General features: G+C 41.4%; 1 protein-coding gene across 1 annotated transcript in view; it reads right to left on the bottom strand.

Annotated features, from left to right (window-relative positions):
* Positions 1–201: 201 nt before the first annotated feature.
* The window catches only part of ephx4 (epoxide hydrolase 4), a 70,056-nt gene continuing 52,401 nt past the window's right edge, over positions 202–17,856 (bottom strand). Inside the window, exon 7 of the mRNA XM_043700123.2 lies at positions 202–7,657. Coding sequence (XP_043556058.2) covers positions 7,435–7,657 — 223 coding nt within the window. The 3' untranslated portion in view covers positions 202–7,434. The remainder of the gene's footprint in view (positions 7,658–17,856) is intronic.

The raw sequence follows: 17,856 nt of genomic DNA, 5'->3' as shown, positions 1-17,856 counted from the left end.
GTTCTAAAAGGTGGTAAATAGGGGCTGACAGGAAATGTGAACACGGTGTATATGCTCAGGCAGATGCTGTGAGAAACAGCTGGGCCTCACTTACGTTACGTGTCAGAATCAGGATCTCACAAAGACCCGAGAGCTTTGGAGGAAAATCATTCGAACAGTTTGCAGCAATAACAATAAAATAAATTACAACAAGCCATCAGACTCCATAGCATTCATAACTTTATTAAATTGACACAATTTGTTACATTACAATGGAAACAAATACAAATTACTTTGAATTTTTTTGTGGTTAAATTATGTTGCCTTGATAAATAGAACAAATTTAATTGTATTTTCTTAGAAGGCCTCATTTACTATACCTACAAAATATGAGCTAATATGTATTTGAAGAAATATACCAGAGGTACGTTCTAATCTCATAAAGGAATTGTTTGTGTAAATTTAACACATCAATAAAGGGCAATTATTGCCTTTTTTGAAAATGATTTAGCTTCTTTGGTAATAATTGTAAGCTACTTGAATATGTTCCACAAAATATAAGCTAAATGGAAATTTATTTTATTTTGAAATATATTACACATTCAACTAATTCAGGGTGAGACGAGAATACCAACACAGTGCATCTTCACTGAACAATAACATTGGTACAAAAATATATTTATGCCATTGGACTGTGTGCAGTAATTTCTTCCAGTATTCTTGATTTATGCAAATAAAACTTGTTTTTTGCGCTTTCCAATGCAAAAATCAGTGCTTTCTTCATGACAACTACTAAACATCAAACCTAAACCAAGTCCAGAGAGTAGACTTCATAAACTGGCAATCATTTCATCATGATCCCTGCAGGAAAACCCAAACATCTAAACATCTAGGTAGACTCAGTAATGATGTAATAATTTAATTGGCCTGGAATCATGCATTCCAATATCTTGACTGTTGTAAGCTTACAACAATTCTCAATGAGTAAATTTTGCTAATTTGCTTGGAAGGCTGGAATGTCACTGGAGATTGAACAGACACACAGCTCAAAGACCTGTTGGAAAATGTATACAAACTCACGCCATTCCCATCTTGCTGACAGATTTGGTAGTTAAGTTGTCGTTAGATGTGATTAGACAAATGGAAAAATGTTTTGCTGATTTGTAGCCAGTGGCACTGATTGTTCTTTTGAAAGTTCTATTTTCATCAGTTAAATAGTTTACTTCCGCAGTTTTGGAGATGTTTCCTGCAAGAATGATAAAACTTTGATATTTACCATTTTATTTTGTCTTAATTCTCTACTGTTTTGCTTCCCATTTAACCAAGTGGTCATAGTTAGTCAGGGACAGGGACAGAAAACATTGGGCTCCATGCTGCTCCTAGATCAAGACCCCAGTCCCTGACCTGAGCACAGTGAGACTTCTAATGCCTGGACCTTGGTAATTGGGCCCTAATATACCATGCCCTGACTGCCCTGGCCCTGATGCTAGTACACAACTGATAATTCATGCCTCTTGAGAAGGCACAATGGGGAAGAAGTTTGATTCTAGAAGATGCTGGATGGGAGATTACATGGTATGCTGAATTTCCCAAGTGGGAGGCCAAATCATTTTTATTGGTCATTAAAATAAAAGCATTCAGCTATCAGGGTTGAAAGGAAATTCATCAATTGGGAAGGGTATTGCTCCTCTGCAAGGCAGAGCTGACTGAATTAAGTGGAAAAATGGGGCGACATGCTCCTTTTAGCCTCATGAAATTATTACATGGCATTTTGGCAATAGTCTACGGTGCTCCCATTCATGGCACTTTGTCTGCTGAATGCCAATTGCAAAGGTATGATCCTTTTGATACCAGAGGAGCTTGATTTGCATTAAATAGACTGTACACTTTAGAGATGCCACATAAAATGGTGTCAAAAATTGATGAGAATGTTCTGCTCTGAAAACTGGGAATGTGAACAGTCGCTGTATGTGTTTCCTTAGAACTGTACAGAAAATGATGTAGACTGTGTTTACCAGATACTGGTACTTGCAAGATCTTTTGTAAATTTGTGGGCTTTTTGTTGCAAAGTGACAACTTTTAAAAAATAATGCTTGAAAGAAATTGTACCTCATTGTTAACTTCTCTAATAATTAACATAAATTTCCATAATGCACAGAAGTATTGCACAGCTGTCAGATTATGGAGATTTAAATTTATCATTGTCCTGCAGAAGTGCCTATGGAAACAGGAATGGAAATGCAGCCAAAGATTCTAATCCTTTTACAGGATCGTTACTGAAGCTCACCACATCATAGAAATATAAGCACTTGATGAGGAGGAGGCCATTTAGGCAATTATCAGACAGAATGTTCTGATTCTGCGGTCTCAGGATGTTCTTACAAGAGTGGAAGCAGAGAGCGGTTTATTGTAATCTTTGGTCCCACGCCCATTACTGTTAGAAATGCATTACTGTCACTGTTAGAAATGCATGTCCCTTAACCTGTGCAGATATATTGTGATACAACTGCACGGGAGATGGAACTTGTACTAAACCTGGATTAGATGTAGGAAAATTACCACTGCACCATAAGATCCTCTAAGGGTTAAACAGAGCATCTCCAGAATTGATTGAGAGTAGATAATGCTTATTGAAAATTTTATTTAAGACCTAGGCTTCCCTCTCTCTCCCTACCTTTCTTTCCTTTTATCGTTGACTGCCTTGATGGGCTGTCCTTCTACATTGGTCATTTTATTATAGACACAGGGGATTTGGTAATAGTAAAAAAAATTGCTCAGTCACAGTTCCTGACTGTTCACCCTTCTTCCGTGGCTATGTTCACACCCAGGTGTCCTTGGAGAAGGAGGACATGGTATCCACCAACACTCCTGAAACTTTCAGAGGGTGGCGAGCAGCATGGGTGCTGGGGACATTATTTCCCTTTCCAACTCCATTTTAATTTAGTCCCTCCCTCTTTCCTCACCCTTCCTTGACTTTTGTTATGATGGCACTCCCCTGGTGACCAGTGGTTGTTATTTGTTAATTCAGGTGATTTGGTGGTGGTGTTTCAAAATAAAAGGAAATGCTGGATTCTAGGGGGTGGACAGGCCAGACAACCTCCCCGTGGACCTGGATAAAGTGACCATCAATAGTTCCAGGCAATGGGCCGAGGAGGGGCTCATGTTTCTCAGTTGCCTGCCTCTCTTTGTGGCTACATTTATGCTCATATATCCTTGGTGAGGGAGCATGTGGTGTTCACCAACACCCTTGAAGTTTTCAGAGGGAAGCAGGCACTGGAGGCTGTACAGGATGATCTCCGTCTTCAGCACTATTTTGACTTAGTTCCCTCCTTTGTTTCCCCATCTTTTTGATTTTTGTTCTTGTAATACTGGCCCTGGTGGGCAGTGTTTGTAAATTTATTCTTGGGTGATTGGTTTATTTGGTGGTAGGTTCCTAAAATAAAATAGAAAGCTGAGTTCCTTTTTTGTTTATGTCCCTCCACTGTTGATTGTAGCTGTTGTTATATTTTCATTCAATCTGTTCAGATGTGTTATGACACGTCTATGGAGATGATGGGACCTAAAGCCAGGTAATCTGGCCCAAAAGTAGATGTACCACTGCATCACAAGTGCCCTTTTTGTTTGGTTCTCTTTAATTTGTGACTTGTTTAACTAGTGTTTGGGTTAATTTTAAAAAAAATCTCCCCAATGAAGAATGGGCTTCTGGACAGGGAAGGGGCCAAAAGGGAAAAGTATAAACTGGCATTTATCCTACACTATAAATTTGCAATAAAACCCTTTAAAGTCTTTTGTGAATTCAACATAGGGATATCAGTCTGTTAAACAAAATATCAAATCATAGAATCTGTACAGTTAGGGGCCATTCAGCCATTCAAGTCAGCAGTGACCCTCTGAAAAACATTCTATCCAGATCCATCGCCATCCCTATAAATTTACCTAGCCTACACATCCCTGGACACTACGGGCAATTTAGCATGGCCAATCCACCTAACATGCACACCTTAGGACTGTGGGAGGAAACTACAGCACCTGGAGGAAATCCACGCAGACACAGGGAGAACATTCAAACTCCACACAATCACCTGAGGTTGGAATCAGACCCAGGTTCTTGGTGCTATGAGGCAGTAGTGCTAACCACTGAGCCATCATATCCCTTAAATATATCCCTTTCTAAGTGTTGATCTTTTTCACTCTCAACTGTTGTATTCCAAGGGTTTCTCATCCACTCATTAATTTTGCACTTCATGCTTAACAGTACTGGCTGTGGATAATTTCATTGCAGTTTTGACTGATTAGTAAATTGAATTTTCCTTACTTTAAAAACAATATTTAGGCTTTATTCAGCTGACCAAACAATTATTACAAGTTTTAGTAACTATGAACAAATTTCCATAGACTCAATAAAGAGGCATAGGGTCATCAGTGAGCAGTGTGGCAGATAATTCTTAACTATTTCTATTACAATTAAAATATTAATTACTCATTAAGTAAATATCTTGTAGGGTGTGAGGTATTATCAATGTTCCTATGGGCTTTTAGCATGATTTGCACTGAAAACTAAGAAGCTCCACCTTGCTTCTTGGCTAATCATGTTATATATTTGTTCATGGGATGTAGACATCACTGGCTGGACCAGAATATATTATCCATCCCTATTTATTCATGAAAGGTTGGTGGTGAGCTGCCTTCTTGTACCCATTTAAGCTATCTGGGTTGTGGGAAAACAAGGAATTCTTGAATTTTGATCTAACAACAGTGAAGAATCAGCAATATAGTTTTGAGTTTGAATGCTGTGCATTCCCATACATGTGATTTCCTTGCATGATTTAAACGTTATTCAAGTTTGTAATGAATTGGGTTGCATTAAAATATTTCATTAACGCAGAACATAAATGCTGTGAGAACAACTTGTGACTTATGGAAAATACAATCAATATTTCAAGTAAAAATTAAGCATGCAGTCACTTTCACTCTTACAAACTAGCAGCAAAACACAAATTGATATAATTGTGTGATTTTACCAGAAGAATTTGCATCTAAAATGTTAACACATTTGAAATACAATTTTGGTAAAGGGTAAATTCATTAGATCCAAGCTCCCACTCCTGAAGGGTATGTGGGTTGAAGCCCAATCTCCATTGGGAGCAGGGGATTAGCGAATTTACCCTTGCAGATCTTTGAACACATCTCAAAAATGTACTATCCTTAAAAACCCTTGCTTTGTAAAAGACTAACTTAAAGTTATTTTTTCAGAAGACTGTCAATTGAAAATTCTGGGAAGGCAAGCAAATAGTCACAGTCTTCTCCGTGGTCAATTAAATGGATACAGCATCAGGTGTGTTTAATAGGGCAAGCCAACTGCTTCAGACTGAGCTGAAAATGTGTTGCTGGAAAAGCGCAGCAGGTCAGGCAGCATCCAAGGAGCAGGAGAATCGACGTTTTCCGGCATGAGTCCTTCTTCAGGAAGCAGGTCAGGCAGCTCCTTGGATGCTGCCTGACCTGCTGCGCATTTCCAGCAACACATTTTCAGCTCTAATCTCCAGCATCTGCAGTCCTCACTTTCTCCCTGCTTCAGACTGAGCAAAGCAGAGGATAAAAATAATTACTGTTGGGGTTTCTCCTCACTGCCTACCCATCCTTTTAGTTTCCAGTGCTTTCCCCCTATGGCTCAGTTGAGAATTAGCAAAACTAATATGAAGAGAAATTGCGTACGTAGATGTCAGTGAACTGGGATTCACATTGTTGGCTTCAGCAGTACAGTGTGTGCAAGCTAATTTGCTACCCTTTAGGATGCTTAAAAAAAAGTGTTCCCAGCAAAATGTTAAATAGGAGATAACATCATTAGAAATAGGAACAGAAATAAGCCATTTGGTTAATCAAGTCTGCTCTGATTCAGTGAGGAGGGTCTTCCCCTCCTCAACTCCACTTTCCTGACTTAAACTCTGATGTCTCATCAAAGATTGGGGAAATAGAGAAGCTGTGTCCACCCATGAATTGAATATTGGAAGTTTGAAACAAAACCATTAACTATAATGGGTAGCTGCCTCATCTGCAATTAAGGATGTTGAGAATCTGTATCCACCAATGAGCTTCGTTGTATTTTAACTGTTGGTAAATGTGTCTGGTTTTAAAACGTTGATTTTAGACTGTTCAGGATACAATGTTTACGGCGTTTTATCCACCTCCCTTCTACCCTTCAAAAAGAACTCTGGGCATCACCTAGTCAGATGATTGAAAACTTAGACTGTTTAACCCAGAACCTAACAGATTTTCCAGATTGGCTGAACCATTGTCAGCTGACAATTTTTGGAGGTTTGTAGAATGAGGTTGCGGTGGTTGATCAGGAGAACCATCTCAAGAAATTCTTGCCCCTTTCCATATGAGATAGGTTCAAATCTTGAGGCTATTTTTCGTACATGTACCATTTCATGTAGGTGAGGCTGGTCTATTTTGAATTAGACCAGCAGATGGAGCATTGCGCAGATTTGTTCCAATTGAGAGAATCAGCAATAACTATATTCCCAAAGTGTTCTAGGAATAGAGCAGGTAGATAATCTGTTTTTAATATTCTATGGATGAATATATACACTTGCCATGGAGACCGGATTGTAGTTACAGCATTATTTTCAATAAATGATCTTTGTCAATAAAAACATCAATCTATACAACTTATAAATATAAAATATAAACAACCCCATTTAAATTTTCAGAAATGGCACTCTTGCTTTCTTCATAAGAAGGTAGTGAAAGGCACTACCATGTGAATGAAAACAGTAAGGAGCATGTATCAGTCATTTACTTGGTGACATCATTGTTTCTTAATTACAAGTCTTAAGGCTGGTGTTTTCATGTGCAAAGATTCGGGAATAAATATTCTAAAATGCTGTCTCAAACAATGTCAGACCTCTTTCAATTTAAAGCTGTCACATCCCTTATATCGCCCACTTGCATTCTTTGCACCCACCAGCTCCACACTGAAAACAGAAAACTTAAGGAGTTTTATGTTGTCTTGTCAATTACTTTCTTCGGCAGATAATTCTTTGTTTCAAATCCTTGGTCAATCCAAGTACACAGAAATGTGATCATTTGTAATTTAGAAATCATAATTTTATATATATGTATCTTTTATATATATAAGGCATCTCTCTCTCTCTCCATTTTATAGATATATATATATATATATAAACATACATATAAACTTGAATGCACATTTTATAAAGGGAGACCACAGCTTTAAATGGTTACTGAGCAGAATTACGTGTAGGCTAATAAATAGTGCAACAACAAAGTACAAACCTTACAAGCAGACTTTCATTCAGCACCACCGAAAGATTTCAGACAGCAGTGTAAAGGGGAAGGGTTAGAGTTAGGCGACACAGAAAAACATTTAATTTTCACACTGGAACCATCGCAAAATCTTCTCATCTTAAATCATATCATCAATAACAACATGTTTTACTGGCCGACCTCCTTTAAAAATTCCCAAATTAAGTTATTAACTACTTCGGGCTGGTCCTGTTGAAGCCAGTGACTGGCTTCGGGCACAATATTCAGTCTGAAGCTACTCTTCACATAGGTCTTTGTGACCTCGGCCATTCTGAATTCCAGAAATTCTTCCTTTTCTCCCCACAGCAACAGGGTGGGTGTCATCACCTCATTCTGATTCAAGGGAAGGCTACTGTAAAACAAAAGCAGTCATTGTCTATAGTGAATAGCTATAGGCTTAAACTTGAAATGCACAAAAATTCAGGCTTCTATTTTTGACTGAACTGAAAGTCATGAATGAGAATGGGGTCATTTGTTGTTACATTTTTCACTTTTACTTCCTCTTATAAAGGCATCTTTCCATTTAAAATTAGAACAGAAAATGCCAGATATACTCAGAGACAACAACAGAGGTTGCTGGAGAAACTCAGGATATCTGGCAGCATCTGTGGAGAGAAAGCAGACAATAAAGGCAAAATACTGCCGAAGCTGGAAATCTGAGACAAACTCAGAGAATGTTGGAGAAACTCAGCAGATCTAGCAGTGTCTGTGCAGAGAAAAGAGTTAACATTTCACGTCTGGTATGACACTTCTTAAGAACTCCCAAGACTGGCAACTGTATAGCCTCAGCAGCCCCATCAGAAGAGGTGAGTGCTGCTAAAGATGGCAGACTGGTGAACACAGTGGTATCTAAACACAGGTGCCCTCAGGGGTGGAAATATATACAGCACTTGAAAAGTGATCAAAGTGGTCAACAGTGAGGAGCCATGCCTCTGCAGAGAGGCCTCCTGCATGGCTTCTGCAGGAGGCCTCAATCACACGATCACTCCTGACTTGCCCCTTTCAAGTATGTAGGTTGCCTGGGCACCTCAGTCAGACAATCTGCTTCCCCATTCACCCCAGCAGTGGGAATGCATTGAGGGAGTTCCCTGTTATTTTTCTGCCTTTCCATATCTGAGCGTACTGCCACAAGACCCAGAAAATACACCCAACCTTTCAGTTCTGTCAGAACTGGAAAATATCAGCGGTAGAACATGTTTAAGTTCAATGGCAGGGAAAAAGAGGGAGGGGTTTAAAAAAAACGAAAGGGAAAGTCTAAGACAAAGTGGAACGCAGCAGGGAGTAAATGACAAATGTGATGATGTAAATGTTAGTACTTTTATGTACCTGAGAGTTGTATATACGTGGCTCTGTATGTCTGCATTCTGATTCTGTCTCCGGGACAAGGAAACCAGTTTTAACAATGTCAGCACTCGATGCCAGTGTATAGATTGTATTCAGTACATTAAACGTAAAATATGTGGATCTATGATTTTGCCATTGCAACAAGAGAGTTGGTTTTCGTTCTGTAGAAAGTAATGTCAACCAGTACGTAGACTTTATTTTTCTATGATGTGAGTTACTGATCCACTAAATGTAAATGTATCCTGTGATATTTCCTCACGCTGAGACCATTGTAACTGGCTCAACCAAGAGCTGTCTAAAAACAAGGGAGATGAAAGCTGGATTAGAAGTGAGTGAGTAGGACGAAAGAGAAAGAATAGCTACTCTTCCCATTGCAGGGATCGTACAGATTTATATGCTGTAGTAACACCTATGCAATTTTCCCTTAAGTAAGAATGGTGGGTGTTGTTAGCTTCCACTAGAATAAGTCTAATTTTTAAAGATGATGTTGATGCATCATTGCGATAACTTATGCATTATAGCACATCTTTAGCAATTGAGGCACTGGAATTCCTCATGACACATTAATTTGAAAATTAAATGGTAATAATTAAAATGAATACCATTTCTATCACTAGCTGCAGAGCTTATAAAGCACGATGAGGTGTAAAGTGTTACCTTTTGAACCAATTGAACTGGACAAATCTCAAAATATTCATTTTTGTCAGTATTCGGTCGCAAACAAAATGGCTGCATGTCCTAAGGTTTGGAATAACAGGGAGGATATAAGAGGTATCAGTTAGAGAGAACAAAAACAAAATTAAGAGTTGTATGGATCAGCATCCTGGTTTTTGGTTGGTTGGTCGAACAGAACTGAAGATATTCTGGTGTGATACAATAAAACTCTCCTTCTTCACCCAGGCTATAAACAGCTTTACAATATGCACTGACCTGCTACAAAATGTTGCTAAGGATTAGGAATTCCTACCAGCACTTAATTCAAATAACAACCAAGCTATCATGAATGTACAGCCTCACCAGAAAGGTTTACTCAGACACATCTACTATAATTGGAGTTGAAGCAGGTACATTGGGATCAGCTTTGGAAATTTTCCAATTTGGCCCATCCACAAGGTACTCCCCTTACTTATTATTTATTAAACTTCCTCCCATGAGGTTAGCTTCATATATTTGCTGTCTACTACCTCTCGGCATCCATTCAACCACATTCAGTCTCATATTTGTCTGATATCCAGTATTAGATGAGCTAAAATTTTCTCCAGTAAACATTGGGAAAATCATTGTCTCCATCCATCATAACCTTTTTGCTCTTGCCAATAGATTGCAATATTGATGGGATCACCACTCTGATGTTGTGAAGAGGCTGCCAGACTCTGATGACCTCTTGCATAATGCAGTCGGGAACTCCTTGCTTCTGGTAGGGTCACCCATGACAGTAAGGTCAGAGGGGGAGCTGCATGATAAAGTGAGGTCCAAATAATTCTCAATAAGAAAAAAAGGGGAAGGATTACTCTGTCTCACTGCCAGTGATGGTGGAACAAGAGACAAGGTGGTCACAATTATCACAATTCAACGCGCTGTTGACATCTGACCACCAAACCATTAGGATCAAGTGGATGATGATGGTGCCTCCCCAAGGTCCCCACTGAAAAAAGAGTCACACACAGGCTCATGTAGCGTGCAATGGAAAAGGCGCTGGACAAAGGCTGACAAATCTCCAGGACCAAATTGCCCACAGCCTAAAATCTTAAAACAAAAATGGCTGATGAGGTATTAGAAACATTGGTTATGATCTTCCAATATTCATAGGATTCTAGAAGGTTACAGTTGGTTAGAAAATAGCTAATATAACACCTTGATTTATGAAAGGAGGACAGAAAGCAGGAAAATATAGGCCAGTTAGCCTGACATGTGTTGCAGAACATATTAGAATCCATTATAAAGGAATTTACAGTAGGATACTTTGAAAATCATAATGTGATCTGGCAGAGTTAAGGTGCAACATCAAAGGTAAGAGCACATAGTATAGGCAAAACATTTTAGCATTGATAAAGAATTGGCTACTAAACAGGAAGCAGAGAGGATGGATAAATTGGCCTTTTTCAGGTTAGCAATCTCCATCTACTGCTACAAAGATCAGCATTAGAAACTCAACTATTTAAAATAAAATCACCATAGTCCCAGAAGACTACTGTCTCATTAGAGAGAGATAATGTGGAGATGCCAGTGTTGGACTTGGGGTGGACAAAGTCAGAAGTCAGACAACACCAGGTTATAGTCCAAAGCTGATCCCAAGGTATCTTTTGGACAATAACCTGGTGTCATTAGAGAGAGAGACAACTGGTGGTGGCTTAGTCTGAGGGTAGCCCTTCTCATGTGAAAGGAGAAGCTGAGAAGGAGACACCTCAGCTGGTGTGGGAACTGAACCCATACTGTTGGTATCACTCTGCATCACAAATTGGCCATCCACCCAACTAAGCTAACCAACCGTGAGCTTCTTGACTATCTACAATCTATAATAATGACATGGATGCAGGGGCTGAATGTATGGAAGCCAAATTTGCCAGTGACACAAAGATAGATAGAAAAGTAAGTTATCAAGAGAAGGTCGAGACATAGATAGGTGGACAACCATTTTGATAGGTGGAGCATAATGTGATAAAATGTGAACTTGTCCACTTTGGCACAAAGAATAAAATTTTTAGGGAGAGAAGCTACTTGAAGCTAACCATTGTCTTCTTTGCCCTACTTTTTAAGTAGAGAAAAATTACAGAATTCATGGACTGGTATATGAACCACATGACCTTGGAATCCAATTTATTTTTAATGTGCATCTTTGTAACCCAGTTTTATTCAACTACTCTACAGAACAATAGAATGTAATAGAGCCAAACTTCTATCTTTACTGCAAATTAACTTTCATGTTTGTGTTATATTTAAGTAAAAATGAAAGGTCATTTAGCGTCATAACTAATATTTATCCTTCAATCAACATTACTGAGATAGTTAATCTGACTGTTTATCTCTTGCTGCTTTGATGACATTACTGAGCTGTCTTATTATATTAGCTCAAAAGTGCTTTAGGAGGTTCTGAGCTCATAAAAGGTGCTCTAAAAATGCACATCTTTCTTGTACTAACTGTCTATTTAGCTGTGTATCAGTAAGCTGTCAAACCCCCTCCTCCCCATGCCTTGTTGACTGGAAGTTTGATGTCTGATGTTATTAACAACCATGTCACTGTAATAATTTATCTTAAACAGGGTAATGACTTCATTAAAATAATGTAATGAGAAATTTCTAATGTTTCTTTCCAATAAAATACCATGTCATTTCAAACTGAGTGTGAACAGGCAACTGTTCTCCAGCTGAAAGTAATGCTTCCTTGGTAACCAGATTCCTTCTGATTTTCTCAATTTTCTGCAAAGCAATTTCTTAAATAATTATTTTCCCATTTTCTTCAGCTGGCAATATCACATTTCACTTATAGTTATCAAAATGAATACTTTCTTCTCACTGAAACACATGCCCTTGAACCAGAAGAGAATGAAACTCCATACAGGTTTATTAGCAGGTAATTAAAATTTCAGAGAGGTGTTTTGGTTGAAGATCAAAGACAGAAGACTAACATCTGACCAAACAAAGGCAAAAAAAATAAACAAATGGTTTACAGAGGAAACACTTACGTTTCATGTGTGAGGTACTTATAATTTGTCAGTTCCTAAGGTTAAAGATGTAATCCTGTGTTATTCAGGATGAGTCGGAGCAAGGGAGAGAAATCATGAGATCTGATGCAGTTTTTAAAATTTCTGGATCCCTTGTCTCCCTTCCCATCCCCAAACCCCCCAGTTCTCCCCATGACCTTTTAACACTCAACAGTTTCTGTTCAGCATCTTTGCAATATGTTTTGGGTCCAATAGAAAATGTAGTACAGAAGTAGACAATTCAGCCCTTTAACTCTGTGCCAGTTCTTTTAAAGAGAAATCCTGTCCTGGGCAGGTGATGGCCTATTGGTATTATCACTAGACTATTAATCCAGAAACCCAAGTAATGTTCTGGGGACCTGGGTTTGAAATGTGCCATGGCAGATGTGGAATTTGAATTCAATAGAAATTTGGAATTAGGAGTCTAATGGTGTTGATTATCAGGAATAAAAGACATTAATGCCATTTAGGGAGAGAAAGTGCTGTCCTCATCTAGTCTGGCCTGACTATTAACTGGGCAGTTGGGGAATGGCACTAAATGCTGGCATAGCCTGAAATGCCCATTCTGTAAATGATTTTAAAAAGTCCATTGTCTTCTTTGCCCTTCTGTCCTTGCTTTTCTAAGTAGGGAAATAGATGGTGACATTTTGCAAAATGTCCAGATTACAGAGGAGCAAGTGCTGGATGCCTTGAAATGGTTAAAGGTGGATAAATCCCCAGGACCTGATCAGGTGTACCCAAGAACTCTGGAAAGCTAGAGAAGTGATTGCTGGGCCTCTTGCTGAGATATTTGTATCATCGATAGTCACAGGTGAGGTGCCGGAAGACTGGAGGTTGGCAAACATGGTGCCACTGTTTAAGAAGGGCAGTAAAGACAAGCCAAGTAACTATAGACCGGTGAGCCTGACCTCCGTGGTGGGCAAGTTGTTGGAGGGAATCCTGAAGGACAGGACGTCCATGTATTTGGAAAGGCAAGGACTGATTAGGAATAGTCAACATGGCTTTGTGTGTGGGAAATCATGTCTCACAAACTTGATTGAGTTTTTTGAAGAAGTAACAAAGAAGATTGATGAGGGTAGAGCAGTAAATGAGATCTATATGGACTTCAGTAAAGCGTTCGACAAGGTTCCCCATGGGAGACTGATTAGCAAGGTTAGATCTCGTGGAATACAGGGAGAACTAGCCATTTGGATACAGAACTGGCTCAAAGTTGGAAGACAGAGGGTGGTGGTGGAGGGTTGTTTTTCAGACTGGAGGCCTGTGACCTCCAGAGTGCCACAAGGATCAGTGCTGGGCCCTCTACTTATTGTCATTTACATAAATGATTTGGATGCGAGCATAAGAGGTACAGTTAGTAAGTCTGTAGATGACACCAAAATTGGAGGTGTAGTGGACAGCGAAGAGGGTTACATCAGATTACAACAGGACCTGGACCAGATGGGCCAATGGGCTGAGAAGTGGCAGATGGAGTTTAATTCAGATAAATGCGAGGTGCTGCATTTTGGCAAAGCAAATCTTAGCAGGACTTATACACTTAATGGTAAGGTCCTAGGGAATGTTGCTGAACAAAGAGACCTTGGAGTGCAGGTTCATAGCTCCTTGAAAGTGGAGTCGCTGGTAGATAGGATAGTGAAGAAAGCGTTTGGTATGCTTTCCTTTATTGGTCAGAGTATTGAGTACAGGAGTTGGGAGGTCATGTTGCGGCTATACAGGATATTGGTTAGGCCACTGTTGGAATATTGTGTGCAATTCTGGTCTCCTTCCTATCGGAAAGAAGTGGTGAAACTTGAAAGGGTTCAGAAAAGATTTACAAGGATTTTGCCAGGGTTGGAGGATCTGAGCTACAGGGAGAGGCTGAACAGGTTGGGGCTGTTTTCCCTGGAGCGTCGGAGGCTGAGGGGTGACCTTATAGAGGTTTACAAAATTATGCGGGGCATAGATAGGATAAATAGACAAAGTCTTTTCCTTGGGGTCGGGGAGTCCAGAACTAGAGGGCATAGGTTTAGGGTGAGAGGGGAAAGATATAAAAGAGACCTTGGGGGCAACTTTTCCTTGCAGAGGGTGGTACGTGTATGGAATGACTGCCAGAGGATGTGGTGGAGGCTGGTACAATTGCAACATTTAAGAGGCATTTGGATGGGTATATGAATAGGAAGGGTTTGGAGGGATATGGGCAGGGTGCTGGCAGGTGGGACTAGTTTGGGTTGGGATATCTGGTCGGCATGGACGGGTTGGGACCGAAGGGTCTGTTTCCATGCTGTACATCTCTATGACTCTATGACTCTATTTATCCAATTTCCTTTTGAAGACTAATTTGAACCTGTGTCTATTTCAATATCAGGGAGGGGGTGCATTACAATTCCAAATCACTCTTTTTGTAAATCTTCTGTCCTTATGTTGTCACTGGTTCTTTTGCAAACCGTTTAAATTAGGTTGTATTTGGCCCATCTGATTATTGATCGTTCAGCCATTGGAAACAGTTTCCATTTATTCCATCTAACCCTTCTTCATTTTAGACACCTTCATTAAACCTTGAGCTCTTCAGGAGAGTGAATTCAGATTCACTGTAATCCCTCATCCCCGGAGCCACTCTTGCGAATCTCTTCGGATTCCTCCATAAAATCTTCCCATCTTTCTGATAGCCAGAAGTGGAAACCATAGTCACAGTGATAGTTCAGCTGTTTTAAACAGTTCAGCAAAATATCTTTGCTTTTGTACTCTATGCCTCTATCCATATAGCCCATCAAACCTGGTTCTATCATGATATTTTTGAGGGTTTGTCTTTCGGTTTTGTTGAGCGCTACTTTACAATTCAGGAAGACCAACTAGGATCCTTCTTATTTAACCCGAACTTTGCAACTCCATCTTTGCCCCCCAACTTCCAATTTCCCTCTTTGCCCACCACTCTATTGCCTCCCTCTTTGCCCCCCACCTTGCTGGCTCCTTTTACCCAAACTGCAGATGTCTCTTTCCTCCATTCTAGCAGCCTCCTCCTTCACCACCCCCCCCCCCCCGCTCCTTACAGTTTCTTACTTACTTCCATTCCAACCACCCCTCTCTCCCTCAAACTCCAGATATCGCTAACAGCAAGCCCCGAGTCCAGAGTCCAGAGCCACACATGGCAATCTCTGATCTGTGAAGATGCATTTGGGACTGGAGCTGCACTGGGATATCCCAGAATTAAAAGCCATCTTTAAAACTCCATTGTCAGTCCAGACGCTGTTTTGCAGGCATCAGACATGGCAAACAAGGGAAATTTGGAACGCTGCTTTGCAAGCGGGTACCAGGAGGCTTCTGCTGGATGGGGCGGTGCAAGGATGGGACATCCTCATCCCCCAGGACTAGCAGAGAAGGTCACAACACCAGAGCATGCTAGCTTGTTCCCAGGTTTGGTTACCTGGTTCATATCTGACTTATCACTTTCCTTCCTCGACATATCCATTTACAACTTGGGGATAGGGCTGGTGCCAAATCAACTGCAAACTCAGCAAATCCCACAGTTACCTGGACTATACATCCTCACACCCTGCTTCCTGTAAAGGCCTTATTCCAAGCTCCCAGTTCCTTTTTATCTGTAGTGATTGGAACCAGGTAGACCTTGTTGATTATGAGGTCCTTGATTGGGGTTGTTAACCTGGGCCAATCAGGAGGCAATGGCTGACCAATATAAACAGGGGAGGGGGGTGGAGGGAGGAGTGGGGGGTGGGGAAGGCAGTTCTGAAGACCTCCTTGTGGGTCTGCTCCTGGGCCTGGCCAAACTGGCCATCAACAGGTCCAGGCAGCGGGCCGTGGAGGGGGTCGTTAGGGCCGACTGCCTGCCCCTCTTCCGCGGTTATGTTAGAGCCCGGGTGTCCTTGGAGAAGGAGCACGCGGTGTCCACCAACACCCTGGAGTTGTTCAGGGAGAGATGGGCGCCGCAGGGAGTGGAGTGCATCATTTCTCCCTCCAATTCTATTTTGATTTAGTCCCTCCCCTCCCCTTCACTGTTTTGATCACACAGCACTGTCCCTTGATGTGAAGGGCAGTGCTTGTCACTGGCCACCCGGGTGTTTTCCTATCTTCCTGGTGGTGGAAATTAAATAAAGATTCGTGCACTTTGTGTCTTCCACTGTGTCTCACACCTGCGCACACACACCAAAAAGAAAAAAAAAAGAAAAAAAGAAAAAAAAAATAAACAGAGGAGGGGGGTGGAGGGAGGAGTGGGGGGTGGGGAAGGCAGTTCTGAAGACCTCCTTGTGGGTCTGCTCCTGGGCCTGACCAAACTGGCCATAAACAGGTCCAGGCAGCGGGCCGAGGAGGGGGTCGTTAGGGCCGACTGCCTGCCCCTCTTCCGCGGTTATGTTAGAGCCCGCGTATCCTTGGAGAAGGAGCACGCGGTGTCGACCAACACCCTGGAGTTGTTCAGGGAGAGGTGGGCGCCGCAGGGAGTGGAGTGCATCATTTCTCCCTCCAACTCTATTTTGATTTAGTCCCTACCCTCCCCTTCACTGTTTTGATCACACAGCACTGTCCCTTGCTGTGAAGGGCAGTGTTTGTCACTGGCCACCCGGGTGTTTTCCTATCTTCCTGGTGGTGGAAATTAAATAAAGATTCGTGCACTTTGTGTCTTCCACTGTGTCTCACACCTGCACACACACACCTTGGGTGCTGGGGATAAAATAAGCACTACCGCACTTAGGTGGTAGTGTGGGGGTTAAAAAAAAAAAGAAAAAAAAATAAACGGGGAGGGGGTGGAGGGAGGAGTGGGGGGTGGGGAAGGCAGTTCTGAAGACCTCCTTGTGGGTCTGCTCCTGGGCCTGACCAAACTGGCCATAAACAGGTCGAGGCAGCGGGCCGAGGAGGGGGTCGTTAGGGCCGACTGCCTGCCCCTCTTCCGCGGTTACGTTAGAGCCCGCGTGTCCTTGGAGAAGGAGCACGCGGTCTCCACCGACATCCTGGAGTTGTTCAGGGAGAGGTGGGTGCCGCAGGGAGTGGAGTGCATTATTTCCCCCTCCAACTCTATTTTGATTTAATCCCTGCCCTCCCCTTCACTGTTTTGATCACACGGCATTGCCCTTTGATGTGAAGGGCACTGCTTGTCACTGGCCACTCGGGTGTTTCCTTTCTTCCTGGTGGTGGAAATTTGAATAAAGGTTCGTGCACCTTGTGTCTCTCACTGTGTCTCACACCTGCACACACACCATGACTGCTGGGGAAATATAAGCACTACCGCAGTTAGGAGGTAGAGTGGGGGTATAAAGGAAAAGAAAACAAGTCTCAGGGCAGGTCAGAGGACCTCCTCGTGGGTCTGCTCCTGGGCTTGGCCAAAAGAAACAAAAACTAAAAAAATGACAAAATATAAACGGGGAACCTCACTTCCTTGTTAACCTGTTACATGGTGGCCCTTGACGCTTGCTGCCCCTTTCCCATGTGAACCGTTGTTTATTGTTAACTATTTGTATTTTGTACCATTTCATTAATTTTTTTAAAAAACCAGGAGATTAAAATCTGCTCAGTTGGGGACTGA

The sequence above is a fragment of the Chiloscyllium plagiosum genome, unplaced genomic scaffold (genome assembly GCF_037043375.1).
Source record: "Chiloscyllium plagiosum isolate Xiang-an unplaced genomic scaffold, Cpla_swu_hap1 HiC_scaffold_9, whole genome shotgun sequence".
In the NCBI taxonomy this organism is placed as follows: Eukaryota; Metazoa; Chordata; class Chondrichthyes; order Orectolobiformes; family Hemiscylliidae; genus Chiloscyllium; species Chiloscyllium plagiosum.
The sequence above is the reverse complement of the archived record's forward strand: the minus strand, read 5'-3'. Positions and strand labels throughout refer to the sequence as shown.